The 17,540-nt window shown below is 35.6% G+C and overlaps 1 protein-coding gene across 3 annotated transcripts in view; it reads right to left on the minus strand.

Moving 5' to 3' along the window:
• MAGI2 (membrane associated guanylate kinase, WW and PDZ domain containing 2) overlaps window positions 1–17,540 on the minus strand; it is a gene marked incomplete at its 3' end in the record, with an annotated part of 758,986 nt that overhangs the window by 117,068 nt on the left and 624,378 nt on the right. For all 3 annotated transcript variants that reach the window (XM_084287031.1, XM_084287030.1, XM_084287029.1), the window contains one exon: window positions 3,660–4,295. In XM_084287031.1, coding sequence (XP_084143157.1) covers window positions 3,660–4,295 — 636 coding nt within the window. The remainder of the gene's footprint in view (window positions 1–3,659; window positions 4,296–17,540) is intronic.

The following is a 17,540-nucleotide window of genomic DNA, read 5'->3' on the forward strand; positions in this document are numbered from 1 at the left end:
TGTTTGGGTAGCAAAATGCTTTCATATCTTTTTCTCTTTTTCTTCCCATTCTTCTCTACTTTTCATTTTTTAATTAAGCATTTTTTCCCCAACATCTTTTCCTGTCCTTCCTTATCTTTTTTCCTAGTATGAACACTTATTTCAGCTTATAGTAATCAATGAAAACTATATGGCTGATCAGCAAAAACAGATGCAAAGAAACTGAAGCAAACAGCACATGTATTTAACATAGAATCTAACTAACAAACTGAAAGAATGTAAGCTCTCTAGCCATAGAGTATCATAGCCTTCACTTAAACAAATATTGTTCTTAGACATACTATGTATCATTTCCCTTATTTATCTACCTACCTATTTATTTATTTATTTTTAATGAACAGTTATATTACTAGTTCTGCCTTAGAAATTGTAAAATGAGTACAATAACAATTTGGTGGGACTTTCTGCAGTGGGTCAAACACTAGACTGTATCACATGACAGCTCTCTGCTTCAGATAGTCAAGATAGTTCAGATAGTCACTTTTGTGACCTCTTCACATTTGAGTACAGCCATCCCTCCATCTTTTTTAAACATGCAGACCTTTCTTTTCTTGTATGTGCAGACCTCCTAAGCTTGAGGGAAAAAGGCTTTTTAAATTTTGTATTATGCATATGGGTCAACATTCTTTACTGTATAAGATTTATTTTTTTCCAGTAGCAAGAATATAACTCAGCCAGTGTTGATCTGTTTTGTGTCTGCAATGTAGATAAGATGGCTGGATGACAGAGAAATTAAGTCATTTACAAAAATGGATTTGCCACAGTAAACTATACAGTCAGGTCGTATTCATATCAGAGACAGAACACATTACAAGGCAATGAACAATGTTATGCAAAACACGGTCTCCCTCTTCCACAAGCAGGAACACTTCTTTGGCATTAATTTTAAAAATGAGATGCTAAAGACATGATGCATAGGATAATGATAGAAAGGGATAGTATTATTCAATTGTCGTTACACATTAAAGGGAAAAAAAAATGGACACATGAGTAATGAGGATGTATACCTTGCTTCACCAGTGTCATCTATTAAGTATTTTAGAATCATAGCAGGTTTCTCCAAGTACTAGATTTTTATTTTTTATTTTTTATTTTGTATTCAGATTATCTCACATGACCAAACCATATAATCTGTTTCTTATTCAATTTATGTGGGGTAGACATTGACATGTGATCTAGTCATCCTCAGTTTCCCTTATAGTCAGTTAAACAGAATATCTGCTTTGAGGATACAGCTGACTTATGTGAAATTTCTATATTGAAACAACATGAATTACCCTAAAAGGCCTATTTCTATCCAGTGACTATAAAAGGAGATGTGATGACTAGCATAGACACAATTACCTACATTATACATGTAGATGTATATTTTGATTCTGTGATTCTGTGATATTTGGTCACATTAATTCATCCCCTTTTCTTAAGTATTTGTGACAAGCTGTTATCCTAAAACAGTTCTCCTATGACTCAGTGATCTTTGTAGATCACTCTGTACATTTTCAGTTTTCTTTTGAATCACTCAAACTAACAAGCCTCTGCTTTTTCGTTAAGGAGACTATTTCTGAGTCTAACAATCTGAAATATATAAGAGATATTCCTTATTTCTGATGTACAGTAATTTAGTATGGTAAATTTAAACTTTAATTTGTTCTGTGTTATCCCATTAAGTTTCATTATTCTGTAATGCTTTCAATCAGTTCCTCTAGTCGTAGTGAACAAAACATATGATGTTTTCACCACATTCTTTAAAAAACAACGAACTAAGCAATGTCCAGTCCAACAACAGAGGGTTAGGACTCAGGAACACGTTACTTCATTTGGGCCTTGTATTTTGTGTCAGCTGAGATACTGTAACTATCTGTACCTCTGTTTTTCGCCTGATGGTGAAAGGCAAGATTGTGTAAATTTACTCATTTATTTATTTATGACAGTTGAGCTCAGAGCAGTATCTCTTATCTGCAAGTGATGTTTAGAAAATCACCACAGCTTAGTTATTGTACCAGAAATTGTTAAACCAGCGTGCTCATCCACTTATTTTGATTACAAATTTGTGCTTTAAGAAGAAATTAAGAAATTCTCTTGAAAAAGAGGAATTACAATCACGGGCATATGTTGCTGCTTCAGTTTATTTTATTTATTTATTTATTTATTTATTTATTTTTTGCTACTGTCCAGCACTGTTTGCTGAAATATCTATTTTGCTGTCTATTATCACCCAGGCTTGTTCAGCATACTCGATTTCACACTCCACTTCTCTCTGAAGATTGGTGTTCTGAATTGTTTTCCTCTTAGCATTTTTCAAAATAAAATCCCATCTTTTGAGGTAACATTAACCCTTTATTCACTTTATTGCTAAATGATTCTCCCTAATTTGTCAACACCATCAGAAAAAAAAAATGCAGCTTACTCCATTTTTCTAGATTCTTAATATATGTAAAATAAAACCAGATTTAATATCAACTATTATAACACCTCTACAATAATTAACTTTCTCCTAGTTTGTATACTAATATGACACCAATTGGTTTAATTACAAAGAAATATCAAATACTGTCTCCTATAAATCATTCTTTTACATATAGCTATAAAAATACTTTATTAACTATGTGAAGCTACAGATATTTTGTCACTTTATGTTTATATTACCAGATTGTTATATGTTTTTTTAATGACAAACATTTGGCATATGCAGACACTAAAGGTTCACTTTCCAAAAGGTATTCTTCAGAAGGAAAGTAATAAGTATTTCTGTATAGAAACATTCTTTTTTTTTTTTTTTTCTTTTGAAGCACGAAGTAACATACATTCAGTGACATGAATGCCTTTAGAAGAATAAAGTTCTTTAATCAAAGAAATTTCATCTTATCATTTCATATAATTGCAAATTGTGATAGATGCTCATCACAAAGAAAATTTGTTTGCCTTGAATGTTGAAAGCTATGAAATTACTTATCACTGTCAAGGTGTTAAGACTTCTGACACTATTGCTTTCTTACAGATAAGTCTTGACTTTGCCCCTCCAGAAATGTGTATTAATGCTTACTGCACCAGGTTATTCAAAAAAAAAAAAAAAAAAAAGTTGCTAGAAGATATTTTGTTTTTAAAGCAGAGAAAAATATACCACAATCTTTGTTGTCCAGAAAGAAACAAAACAACTACGGTACAATACTTTTACAATGAAGGAAAAAGACACAAAATAGCTTATTGAGACCAGTAATCTTGTAAAGGGCTAAAAGATTGCTCTGATTTGGTCTACCTTAATTATGCAATATATAAAATTACATCTAAAGCTTGCACCACTGGTTTGGGACAATAAGAGCTTGCTGCAGGCATCATACAAAATATTAAGGGGTGAAAGACCCTGAAATGCTCTAGTTTTACCCTTATACAGAGAAGGGAATGTTGACACTCAAAACACAAACAGGCATGTACACAACCATTACATTTTGCCTAGAATACTTAATTGCAGACATGCTTTTCCAGAACCAATGGTGTTACCTCCAACAACATGGAAATTAATTTCCAATCTAGCACACAAGGATGTAGTGAATATATGGATGTCTTATGGTTTAGAACCTTTTACAAACATTTTTGCAATTGTACAGACTTTCCAAACTTACCTCCTCTATGGATAATCAAAGAAGTTTCACTTCCAACAGGACATTCTTTAAGTATATCCACTACTTCTGCATGGCTCAGGTTCTGTACATTCTGCTGGTTGATCTCAACAATGAGGTCACCTTCACACAAACCAGGACATCCCTGAATGTCTAGAATTTGCTTCACCCTCTGTCCTGTAGGACTGTCTGCTATAGTGAAGCCAAAGCCCTGGGCCCCTTTCACAATGGTTAAGGTCATGAGTTCAGCTTGGGTGGCCCCAGAAGAAGCCATTGATACATTATCATCATGGGCAGGTGGTGGGAATGTGCTATCAAGCTGACTATCTGCTGGAATGGAGTGCAAGGAGTGTGGTGGTCGATCTGTTACGTCTGGAACAGACTGAGAAGTCCTAGAAATGTATTCCAAATAAGTTTCATAGTTATGTCTTCCATTTACCACTACCGGAGGCCTCTCCATTACTGCAAGGGGTGGCACCATGCTGTTGGCAGGATCTTCAGGATCAAAGGGCAAAGGGTATCCACGACATAGCACCAAGTTGACACTCTGACCAATAGGAACAGACTGGAAGAGTTTGACTACATCTGCGTGAGTATGTCCAAGGACACAAACTTCATTAATATAGACAATGACATCACCTAGAAAGAGAAGAAAACATAGTGACAACATGAGACAACTTCAGTCACTGTATGCAGTGCATTTTTTTTTAATGAGATAGAACTCTACTAAAAATAAAATAAATCAGATCACCATGCTGACTTAAATAGAGAAGACAACAAAATTAAAATTTGTCTGCCAAACAATGTAATACAGGTAAACAATGACAGTTCTATTTCTTTTCTGTGGAAGTTCACATGGAGAATTAAGTCGGATCCAGCAATATACCTTTTCTGAACATATCTTCCCTATTTTTTCAGATCCTTGCAGTGCAGTCCACATTTTTGTATAGTACATGTTATCTTTTCATATGATAAAATGAACGTTTATTTGGAGGGCTTGTTACCAAAAAAATGTCACTGTTTGGTGAAAAATAAAATAAAAATAAAATAAAAAAAAAAAACAAAACAGGAAGAAAATAGTAAGTTCTTATAGACTTAAGTATCAATGAACAGGGATGAAAGATTGTTCTAACATGATACTTTTTGCACTGAACATGATATTGACAGTTTCCTATTAAATGTTCTTACTTGCCATCAGACATTCATGACTACTACAGTAATTTTCTATTCTAGACATGAACTGAACCACATCTTCCATATTTTAGAGATGTTTGGTGGTATTTTGTTGTAGCCATGATGGTTTAAGAACAGTGACAGGACAAATTTTGTAGATATGTATAATACCTTTTTATTAGACAAATTGTTATAGTTGGAGTAATCTATTACAAGTGCCTGAAAGACAGCTTAATGTCTCCAACTAAACCAGTTGGTCAAATAAAAATAAAGATGCTACCTCTGCTTCCAAATCTTGTTGCTGATATTGTACAGAACTACCAGACAGAGCATGCATGAAAGCAAAATACTTCAAATCAACAGACTGCTTGTGAGTCTCCATGTTACTCATGCACTAAACATATTCTGTTACTGAAAAGAACAGAAAAAAAATCAAGTTCCTTCTTGTTATTAGATGGACCTTTATATTCATAGACATAAATAATTTTTAGGGTAATGTTAAAATGCATATTAAAATAAAAATGAGTAATCGATGCAAATTATTTTCAAAATAGCTTTATGACCCCACAGTTTGTTTTCACTTTAATAAAATATTTACATTTTTCTAACAAAAAAAGAGGGAAGTTTGGTTAGAGAAGTCTGCAAGTTAAACTATTTTTCTAAGTGAGGATAATCTCCTTATCCTACCATTAATTAGGAAGAAAAAATAATTTATAGAGACAACACAGTGAGGTGTCTACAAGGTACACTGTTCAATAATTGACTTATCACAACATCATGTTTTTTAACGGTATTTCAAAATTCAGTAATAAAATGAGAATGATTTAGGGAGGAGGTGGTTTTGTGTGGAATTGCTTCAAGTGTATTTATGAAATTATGTCTTTCAAGTACTTCAATCAAAAGATCTAATCAAGCAAACTGAGGAAAAAAAAGAGCGTCATCAAGATGCCAGTGCAGGAAAAGGCAAAGGCTGTTTCTATGTGAAAATGAAATGGTCAATTCCCACACGATCAGACGATCTAACAGCCTGACAGTAATTAATTGCACATACACAAATTGTGATTCATAGAAAGATTTCTTCAGAGGGTGTCTAGGGAAAAATGCTAACAGAATTTGTTTAAATGTTTATGAATATTATTCACAAAAACATTAGGAGCTGCAAATACCGTTTTAAATGTGTCATAAATATATGTCAAACTATAAGCAAAAGCAATAAGTTCATTTCATAGGTAGTGCTCCAATGCTTCTGTCTCAAGCAACTGATGCTATAAAAACAATTTTTGAAAGTTGAGATTTAAAAGAGAGAAGAAATTCACTGTACTAAATTATAATGGTAACAACTGCAATTCATTATGATGTGATCATGCCCTGCTATAGAAAGATCTTACCTGCATTCTCATCCCTGGGTTCCGCATTAGCAGTGGGGCTGACATTGCTCATAATAGGACAGATATGGCTGAACTGAGACCTCTTCAATACATGCTCCTATTTCAGTAGCTTATGCCTTAACAGTACCCTTGCAACTTTCTAATCCATGCTGTCTTTATTTCCCTGAGTGCTGGCAATGCAGATATGTGGTGGGAGGAGAGCAATCTGTTTGTTCATCCTCTCTTGCAATAGTTAAGCAGAGTGTGAAAGGATTAATGCATTTATTGTGTAGGGCAAGGATAACATTGTTGGCTTTCACCCCTTCACTTTATGCCTTGGTACAGCATTATTTGTGTTCTAAAACTTAAACTAGTATATTTTTAATAAATCAGAAAAACAGACAAACTAATTGATGTTACAATCATTGTGACATAATGATCCTGAAGGTTCCTTCTAACCTTAATGATTCTATGATTCTATGATTACAACAGCTGTAATAGAGAAAAAAAACGAGCTAGTACACAAACAGCATATTCAGAAAATATATAGGCCAAGTAGCCCTTTCCCCATCACTGAACAGGCAAAAATAAGCATTAGAAGGTCTTGGGTAAGAACTACTTCGAATAATGAACCAGTATTATCCTTCATGAGACAGCAGAAAATACTTCAGCATTTTCTATATCAACATTTTAAAAGACATTTTTTGCTTGCTGAGGTGAATAGGATACCTCGGCACACTCTGAAGCTGTAACTCATAGTTGAACTGTATGAGACCCATAATACTACAGTGTCATATAGAGAACATATGGCTGAAGGTTAAGAGGGATGAAGAGAAAGGCATAAGTTACTAAGTTCAAGTCAATGAAGAAGTAGCAATGGTGTTAAATGGGGGAGAAGCTGAGTTTCAGATCATGAGACAAGAAGGAATAAAAGGGGTTAATTTCAGAAATTGTTCAAATATATCTCTGGACTGTAGGAGTTTTTCCATGTCTAACTCTGTTTTCAGGCTGAGAATTTCTTATTACTGACAGAGAGAGAAGTACCCAGAATTTGGTAGGAAGAGAGAGATAAGAGCATTACAGAGCCAGCGCCATGATAATGTGAAGTTCAAAACTTCTCTACTTTTGGAAAGCTTCCTCAAAGGTTTCTGTAGCATTTTTTCTGCCTGTTACCTTCTGCTGCTTCTAATAATAATGGGTGCATATGGACAAGCATAATAGCTATCCCCTTTATAATTTTTGACTGACTTTTTAAGCAAGACATAGTCTGCCTCCAGAAATCACAGTTTCACAGTGAGTGGGTCTCTTTGAACTTATGCGGAATATTTATATTAAGCATCAAACTTTGTCTGGCTTTTTGAATTAAATCTACTAAAGTGACCAGAGCTTGTTTACAGAATCACTGAATGGTTGAAACTGGAAGGAACCTCTGCAGGTTATCTGGTCCACCTCCCCCTGCCATAGGGAGACCTATAGCAGTTTGCCCAGAAAAAAGTCCAGGTGGCTTTAGAAGACCTCCAAAATGGGAGACTCCACTATCTCTCTGGGCAACCCGTGCTAGTGCTACATTAACCACAGAGTAATGAAGTGCTTTCTGATGTTCAGAGGGAACCTCCTGTTGCACTTTGTGCCCCAAAGAGCCTGTCTCTGTCCTCTTGCACCTTCCCTTCAGGTATTTGTAGACATTGATGAGATCCTCCTGTGCCTTCTCTTCTCTAGGTTAAACTTCTCTGCATGTCAATACCCCACTACCAGGTCTTCTCCCACATTTCACTAACATTTAAGAACTCTGCACATGCCCTACCAACCCTATATCACTTGGGATTCTTTGTGAACGAAGGAGACAAGGCTGCTTTACAAAGCAGGCATTTGAATGTGACTCTAGATGAACTGGCAGGTTTGTTACCCAGTAGAGTGGACATTACATACCCTGTCCCACATCTCAAACACCTGCACCATCACAAGAATCGATTCTGCTGTCTGGCAGCCAATGACCCAATTCAGGATTGAGTCAAACAATGTTAGAGAATGCTAACAGCAACTATATTTGTCAAAATGTTTTACAATTCCCTCTGCTTTAGCTAAGGCTTTTGCATTTGACTGATAAACTTAGGAACATAGGTCTGAACCTTGTCCTCTGATCTCTGATACCACACAGTATATTAAATCTGAAGAAATTCCATGCCTTCTTCACAGTAATATCCATAAAACCCTAGAAAGTTTACTTTGACCAGCTTGTTCTGCTTAAAAAGTTTTTCTGATTATTCTTTTTTTTTTTCTTTTTTTCCTATTTTATGTAATATAAATGGTATCAAACCACAATTGATTGGTTAAAGGCTATGTTTTGTTATCTATGTATTTTAAAGCAAAAAGCAACAACAACAAAAACAGATCTAAGCTATCATTGTCTTATGCTGGTCTAGTGACTAGTGAAGAAATTTGTGAGCTTTAATACCCTCTAATGACATTTTATTACTTGCATTCACGTCTACTACAATGTTACAGAGTTGAATCTGACTCTGGGGATCTATTAGTAGCATTAAGTCTGCAAAAATACTATTTTCAGACCTCAAGTGCTTGATCCGAATGCATTTTTTTTTTTTGACATAAATCCTAATTTCTTTACAAACTATTACAATCTAATGTTTCATATAATGCTACCAGCTCTATTTCCCTCCCTTCTGAAGAACTGATGTTATTCAGCAACTCCAGTCAATCTGTGTTTTCATTACCCCTAAAATGTCCATATACACATCTTGCCCACTAGGTAAAGTTCTTCCATTTTCTTAGCCATGTTCTAGCCATCTGCATATTACTTACCATTATTGTTTCTCATGCACTCAGTTCCCTAACTGTATTTTTTTAGGGTACCTCAGTGAACTGAATTGCCTGCTAGACTTCCATTCTCATTATTATTCAGACTTCTTTCCACTTTGAAGTCTGAACACAGAGAAAAAAATGCACATTAAGTCTTTGTTTTTAATTTAGGACCACATTCAAAGTCTAGTAAAAACTTCTGCATTGCTACTGTAGGGTTTTGGATCAAGCTCTTAGCATTCCTGTCCATGTGCTTAAAACACTGGTAAAGAATATTGTGATTTGGTGGGAGGCAGAGACAGCTCTGCTCCTGCCATGCAGCCAGCACAAGTCAACAGCAATGGAGCTAAAAACAGCCCACAGTTCGACATGTCAGCACATGAAGCACCAGCTCTGCAAGACTGGGGCTGGATTTTTTTTTTTTCTTTTTTTTTTTTTTTTTTTTCTGTATTTATAGTCCAGTTAACAGCTACTAACATTTGTATTACTCATTCCCGCCTGGATTTCTTAACCATACATTTCAAATTCTGCATATGCATACATCTCATGAACTTCATAACTCACAAAATGCAAGCTGAACTATGTGTTTACTTTATTGCTGAAGCTTTTCCTTCACCTGCCCACTCACACCATCTACTGTCATTACTTAACTATTTCTGGCACTTCCTAGCAGTGACCTTGTCTTCTCTTTTTGCAAAGTACTGCAATGTTGTCAGCACTGTAGCCTGTTAACAATAAATTTTGAGGAGTTAACATGTTTCTAGTACTGAGATGTGAACTGGAAGGGTAATTTCAATAACAAGGGTACATGTGACTCATGGTCAAAAAAGAGGAGGAGATTTGTTAGAAATCAGAAATTTTTATATGTGCAAATATATTTACTAGTGGCAGCACAGAGACAGAAGTAGTGCATAAGGGATCACATGGTTAAACAGTAGAAACAAAATTTATTCAGAAACTTTGAATCTCAACTTCCTTTCACTTGCTCTAGATATTAATCCAATGTGTGAATAGATAGTATTTTGTAATCAGTGGATACAATCATTTGTTCGAATGCGTAAGATTTCAAAAGACTCTGTATAAACAAAAATTCTCTGTTTTCTTGTATTCTGACCTGTCACAGAACCTTAAAACACCATTTTGGCTCTACATACTAACACTTTAATGGTGTAACTTCTAGAAATGGAAGATAAAACCTAGGAACCTGATCCATGGTAGCCCGATTTATCTTTTTTCTTTTCTTTCTTTTTTTTTTTTTTTTTTTAAAGTCGGACATAATTTTGCTAATATTAATAACATAATTATGCCTGGATTGAAAACAAAATTTACTAAATTATAAGCACTTCTTAAAGGAGATTACAGAATAAAATGGCTATTGCTTATTAATAATAAAATACCTGCCAGAACAAAAACTCTTATTTCTTTTAAAAAGGACTATTAAATTAACTGCTAAAAATTACCAGGTGTGTAACCTGGGAGATGTGCATACACATAATAGCCACAGGTACAGACTGGAAGAGAGCTATACATTTAAAATTAACCACTTCATTGTTAGCTCTATAACAATTTTATCTCATAGATGGTATTGCTGCAGCCATAGCAAAATGAAAAAAGCTGCTGGAAAACATAATGCTCAGCTGCCTTTGTACTCAGAAATAATTTCAGGACCACTTGCTATGTGAGCTATGTGAGTAAGCTGAACCGTCCATTCAGCACAGCAGAACAATTTCCCAGTCTTAACCTTCTACAGAAAGGTTTATCCATGTGCTGACAAACTGCAAAGCTAACAGGATGCTGCTATCTACAGATTTGTCATTCATGCACTGAACTGTGGGAACTGAGTTTTGTGGAGAAAATCTGCGTACAATAAAAATGATTGGTTACTATATCTGACAAAGGTGAAATCAAAATGTATTTCTGGGAATCCAGGCAGTCAGACTTGGGTTAGATAGGCCCAAATTTTCCCCTTAATTACACTTGAGCAAAATAGAGGTAAACCAGCTGTTTATCACATTTTCAAGTCAGTAATTCTACAAAGGATCATTACAAAAGTGGTTAACTCAGACTCAAATTTACCCCTATCTTTGGCAGGACTGATGTATGAAGCAGAAAAACATTTATTACCCCAGCTCAGAACTTTCCTTCCTCTACAAAGAGGAGGATTTAATATGGGCATGTGACTGGAACTTTACCCGAGAACTAGATCTGTTGAGTAAGCAGGTGCCATTTTTATAAAATCAATTTTTTAGAACCCATTTTAATTCTACTCTGACCCAATGCACATGCCTAATTAAAAAGCTGTCTATTCAAAATTTTTGTGCTTAACCAGCATGTATCATGTAATTACACCCAGGCAGATGTGGATTAGTAGAAGAAACTATTTACATTTTGTTTGTACTTTGCATACAGTGGTAAAAGCTATTTAAATAGAGGCATTTAACTTTTTTTTTTTTTTTTTTTTTTTTTTTTAAGAGGAATAAGATACATTCCAAACAAAAATATATCTAAAGACCTTGATTATTTGCTGATCTAGTAAACATGAAACACTGCAGATTAAAATGTAAGTAAAGCAATAGCAAACGAATACTTAAATGAGTGTTGCTCATAAAGTGGCAAAGAGCAGGCAGATTCTCTTCTGAGCTAGACAGGTTTTCACTTTTTTAGGCATTTGAAAGCCTAGCATGGATGTTAAAACTGCCACTTTACAAAAAACTAATTATTCAAAAAATGATAAGTAAATTGGACACAAGGCCACATCAAAAGAAAAAGGTCCTATTTTCAAGGCAGCCTTTTCTTTACACATTATGTAAGCCTACTCTGTCTAGCTTTTGCTTGCAGGAACCAGTTTCTCATCCTGAAATGCCTGGTGTGAATGAACTGCATGACAAAACATCATGTGGATCTGAAGAGCAAGATAAAAAATGTATGCTCTGTTTGCATAGCTATTTGGGATCACTGTGAAAGGTGTCACTGCATGCAGAGGCTCATGGAGAAATGAAATCCTTTCTTTCTTTAGAAAAAGGAGGTCGAAATTTACAACACATTTGCTTTTGTACGCACAACATTTTATTTCTGTGCTAAGAGCACCACATTTATCTAGGTAATGGCTCCCGGGAGGGGGAAAGTAGCCCAGCCAGCCTCCCAGCAGCCTAAAGGCATAAGGGTATGGCAGAGCATGGTGTAAATACCAAGCAGCTCCTCTCCCTGCCTGGAAAGCCTGGCAGTGTGCCTCCTGTCCCTGGTGGAGGGCATTTGCAGCAGCACTGCTGACTGCACACCGCTGCAGCTGCTAATTCTTGACATAAACTGCTGGGAAGGAAAGAGGGAGATGAATGAGGTGAGGAACTAGATGGAGCATTCACAAAGAGGCTGTAGCATGCAGACAAATGTCTTTACGTGATGAAATATATACATTAAACTGGGATTTTTTTAGGAATAGGCAGTGAAGTTTTCATTGTGAGTTTAAATGGTTAATAGAGTCTTTATTTTCTTCTTTTTTTTCTTTCTTTGAGTGATGCCAGCACCATAAAGAAAAGCAATAACCAGTCACATACTGAACTAGTAATTAGTGAAAGTAACAACAGTTAGTTGGACAATGAAAAAAATATGCAAAGACATGAGTGGTATTAGCTTTCATTTTAAATCTATAGAGGTACAACCTGAAAGTTCATTTTGATTTTAGATATATTATGGTTTCTGAAGACACTCCCTGAAGTTGATATTACTTCCAGAACTGGCAGAACTATAATTCTGTTATCTTCTTATTAAGATTGTGATTTTCTACCATGTTTGCTCAATACTCTGTTTTGCTTGATCCACTCACAGTGCTCATCCAGCTGCTTAACTTCAGCAGGTAACTCAGGCCAGTGCAGATCTTCTGATTTTGCTATCAGGTCACTAATTTAGTTTAAAGCTAAGATTAAAAGCTTTGATTTGTGAAATTTTTATGTATTGATCTCTCAGGTCCACATTCTGCTGACCACAATCAGTGGGACCTGCTAGCACTCGGCACCTCTGAAAATCAGGGTGCTTATAGCAGAGCCAAATTGTGGCTGCGGAGACAAAGGCTAGGCATCAAGTCTGAAAGTGTTGCCTTGCTGTACTCTTTAACAAAGCAAATCTATTATAATGTGTCCAAGTGCTTCCCATGAGAAATATTTACTGTTAGTGTTGTCACAGGCACTGCTATTAACACTATGAATTCACTTTCATTTTTGCTATACCCAGAGAGATACTCAATAGTTTTTATTAGGATTGTATAAACATATTATTTGCTTTAAAATTGTATAGCAAACAGAAATAGTAGAGTTTCTTTTGGTTCTCTCAGGTTTTACTGTATTTTTTCCAGGTTAATAAGAGGGTAATCTATCATCAAACTGACCTTCCTTCCAAGCAAATGTTATCTTAATATCTCTAGAGCCCCTTTCACTGCCAAGCACTCATTTTCAAGGACAATATGTTTTTATTCTTTGCAAAACAATTTAACACCTTCCCCTCTGAATCCTGTTTCAGCCTATTCCTGAATCCTAGACTGAGTCTAAGCTACAAATCTAGCTTAAATAATAATTTGTTGGTGAGATTGAGGAAGCAAAAGTTCCACTAACCACATCCTTTAAAACTCACCTGCTTTATAATACACAGGAAATTCCAGCTTTATATTGGTTAAGCAAAGGTCAATTTTCATCACTATAGCTGCAGGCCTAAGAATCACATTCTCCTTTTATGAGGAATATCCAATCTCCCACCAGCTATTCTTCCTCCTTGTATTTCTCATTTGCCTTCTCTATGTTCTGATTTGGCTTATAAGCTTTCTGAGAGAGAGACTAGAACTTGAAGGATTCCCGTACAGTTTATAGCACTGTGGAGTCACAATGTTTTTTTTTTTTTTTTTTTTTGGTCTGTTTTTTTTTTTTTTTTTTTTGGTCTTCCTTTCTGCTACAGTAAACTTTTGAACAGTTTCATAATACCACTTCAGGGCAAATATTCTCCAATTTTCCATTGCAATGTAGGTATTTAGCTTAATGTTTGGATTCTAGCCCTTTCAGCAAACTAAGCTGCATTATGGATATATCAATTACAGCTCAATAGTCAAATCTCAGACTTTATGTACAAAGGGGGATTAATCTTCTGTTGTGTATAACAACACACCATATCTTTCCTCTTTAGAAAAGAATTAATTTTCTGGATGTTTAAATTTATGAATTTGTTAATTAGCTAATGAGTAAAAGTAAATTGATATGGGGTATTAAGAATCTCATATCTGACTTCTTTGTCCAGACTGAAAAAGCAGTCTCTCAATATGTGTGCCATCTCCTAATGTTCTGAGTAAGAATCATTTCTTTTAAATAAAGGGCAACGCTTTAGTTAAAAAGCCTTTCTCAAAATGGCCATTATATCTATTTTTTCTTCAAAAGGCTACCACTTATTTTTATTTCCTTCCATACTGTATTTGTACCATGCTCCTGACAGAGCAGATGGCACCACCACTCCTGACAGTATATTGCTTGCATGTGGCCTCCCACCTGATTGGAAATAGTAGCCATAGTGACAGTAGCTAACTCATGGAAAATTTACCTCAAGCATATTTTTTGCACAACTTACCCTGGTCTGGTTACCTGTTAAAATAGTGGGAAAAGGGGCAACTATTTCATAAACTTCTCTGAAGTGTACAAAGAAGGGTAAAAGAAATATGAGTGCAGGGATGCAGCACGATAGAGATGGGAGATAACTAAGGACAAGTGATGGATGTCCATGTGTACATTTACATGGACATCCATGTAAACTGTTAATTTTCCTCCTGGTAGCTGTGTGGATGGTGCTGTGTCTTGGTTTTAGAATGAGAATAGTGTTGATAACACGCTGATTTAATTGTTGCAGAGCAGTGCTTACACTAAGCCAAGGACTTTTCAGCTCTTCACACTTCTCACAGCCGGTGAGGAGGCTGGGGGTGCACAAGGATGGGACAGTACCAGGATAGGTGACCCAGACTGGCCAAAGGAATGTCCCATACCACATGGTGTCATGCTGAGCAATTAACATGGGGTGGCTGGCCAGGGTGGGAGTGGACCGCTGCTCAGGGATGGGATGGGCATCGGTGGTGAGCAACTGCATTGTGCATCACCTGTTTTATACACTTTATTATTAGTAATATTATTATAATAATTTTTATATTATTATTATTATTTCTTTTCTGTCCTAATAAGCTGTCTTTATCTTAACTCACTTTTTTCCAATTCTGTCCCCCATCCCACTGCAGGGGGAGGGTGAGTGGATGTCTGTGTGGTCCTTAGCTGCCAACCAGGTTAAACCACAACAACCACCTTAAAAAAAAAAAAGGGTAAACCACTTAATTGGCTGCATGTCTAAGAGGCTGGCAGGCAGGCACAAAATGCCTAGAGTATACAGGTGAACCTTGCTCCAAAAATGAATGTTTTAAAAATGGATAGTAATGTGTATTAAAGCTGCTTTTGTTCTTTTTCCTTCTTATGACAGTTCAAGTATGAAATTGTTAATTTGCTCACAATACTCACATACATGCCCTGCCAGAAAGCAATTTCCAGACAAAATCCACAGTTAGGTGACAAGTGTGTATATGAGTCATTTTTAGAAATACAGTGAAATGACACAGTCATTAATTTTGATGTGGATTATAATCCCAAGAAACTCATCCAAGATTAAACTAAAATACTCAAAAACCCCATAGGTACAAAAACGAAAGCAGGGTTCCTTGTCTATTTTAATTCTTTCTGCATTTAGGATATCAAGAAGTTGCAGGTTCATGAAAATAAATCCAAAATTGTCTTTATGAATCACTTAAATCAAATCCAGGTCTGCTGACAATTGCAGGGGAGACATCTCTATAAATAATAATGTCCTACCAGCAAAGTTAAGCATGGCTGAGTGAATGAATTCTGTGTTTGTTCAACTTAGCATGCTTTGATTTCATGGGATTTACAATGGATATTTATATAGTGGAGAGAATATATCCCAGTCATAGGACAACAAACTAATTTGTAAAATATAGCAAGTTTTTACAACAATTTAAAACAATGCACAAAACATTGTAATTACAAAATATCACAATTATACTATTTTTCCTAATTTCATACTAGTGAAAAAATGTATATTACCTCGCAGCTAATATTTAGAAGAACAAATCACAACATTTCCAGTCTGGCAGCCTTTTAGCTTTTCTCAGCAAGGAATCACAATTTTTTTTAGCCTCAATAAATCTTACATACGTAAAAGATAAACAAATGTGTATTTAATGTCTACAGTGATTCTGGAATACCGTAAACTACTACTGAAATATTGTTAAGAGTGAATCTCTAGAGTTAATAAATAACCAAAATTATAGCTAACCACTGGGAAGAAACAGTTTCTGAAAAGTTCTAACATTTGATTTCCATTGAGGTTGAAACTATTTGGTCTTTTCATATCATACCAAAAATCTCTATATTATTATCCTACATGAGAGAATTATAGTAAAAGCACTTCTAGCATTCTTATGGCAAGTCATATTCTGGTTGACTGGTGACAGTGGAGGTGGTTTATGCAATGAAAAAGTCTGGTACTATGCTGTTAATGTCACTATAACACAGTTACTATTTCTATGAATGATTTACTATGCTAGGGATAATTAACATCAAATGCTTCTCAGCCTCCATATGTTATATGATGAAGATCATAAAAAGAGAGGACACTAACTCTGATATTTGTGGTGGCCTTATCCATTTTCCTTCTCAGACTTTACCAGTTTCCAGGATTTATTACAACGACCTGCAGATTAAATGCTGAGTATCATAAAGCACTCCTAGTAGAACTAATCTAAAAGGCACCTTTGGAAAACTGAGGTATGCAGATTTTCACATTTATTCAAATGTCTTCAGCTGCTTCAAAAAGAGTCATGATTTAGAAGGACAATTGAAGATCTGCCTAGGCTAAAAACTGGCAAGTGTGCTTTTGATTCTGAGGTACTCCTGAATATATAGCAAGCATAGATGTTTCTCTGATACTGTGCTGCTGACGACCATAGGTGGCACATTTTCTTACAGCCATTTGCTTGGACTTGAAGGCACAGCACATCTTATGCTCTGATGTGGCTGAGACCATCTGACTCTTCATCCAGCTTTAGACCGTTGCTCTCAGAAAGGGCTCCTTAGCACCAGGGAGCCCTCCGAGCTACTCTAGCAGAAGAGGTTTGGGAACAGGGTAACTGATGATGTCACTTGAAAGAGAAATACAGAAAACAAAAAAGACTGGCAGCACTGGAGGGAAAAACGTGGTGCAGAGGAACTTTTGGATAAATCTCCCCAGTATCAATGACTACTCTCCCATTTCTGGGCCAAGGAAGCTGAAAGGCATTTCTGTATTTGCATAGTCCTGGTATGTCACTAGACAGTCTTCCAAAGACCATGTATCCCAAACTTATTAATGCATTCTTGCATCAAAAAAATGTTACCATCATTACAATTAACAATGTCAAATATAAGGTTAAAGTCAGATTGCAAGTTTTCTACAGTGATGG

Source organism: Netta rufina, assembly GCF_964035555.1.
Source record: "Netta rufina genome assembly, chromosome: 1".
Lineage (NCBI taxonomy): Eukaryota > Metazoa > Chordata > Aves > Anseriformes > Anatidae > Netta > Netta rufina.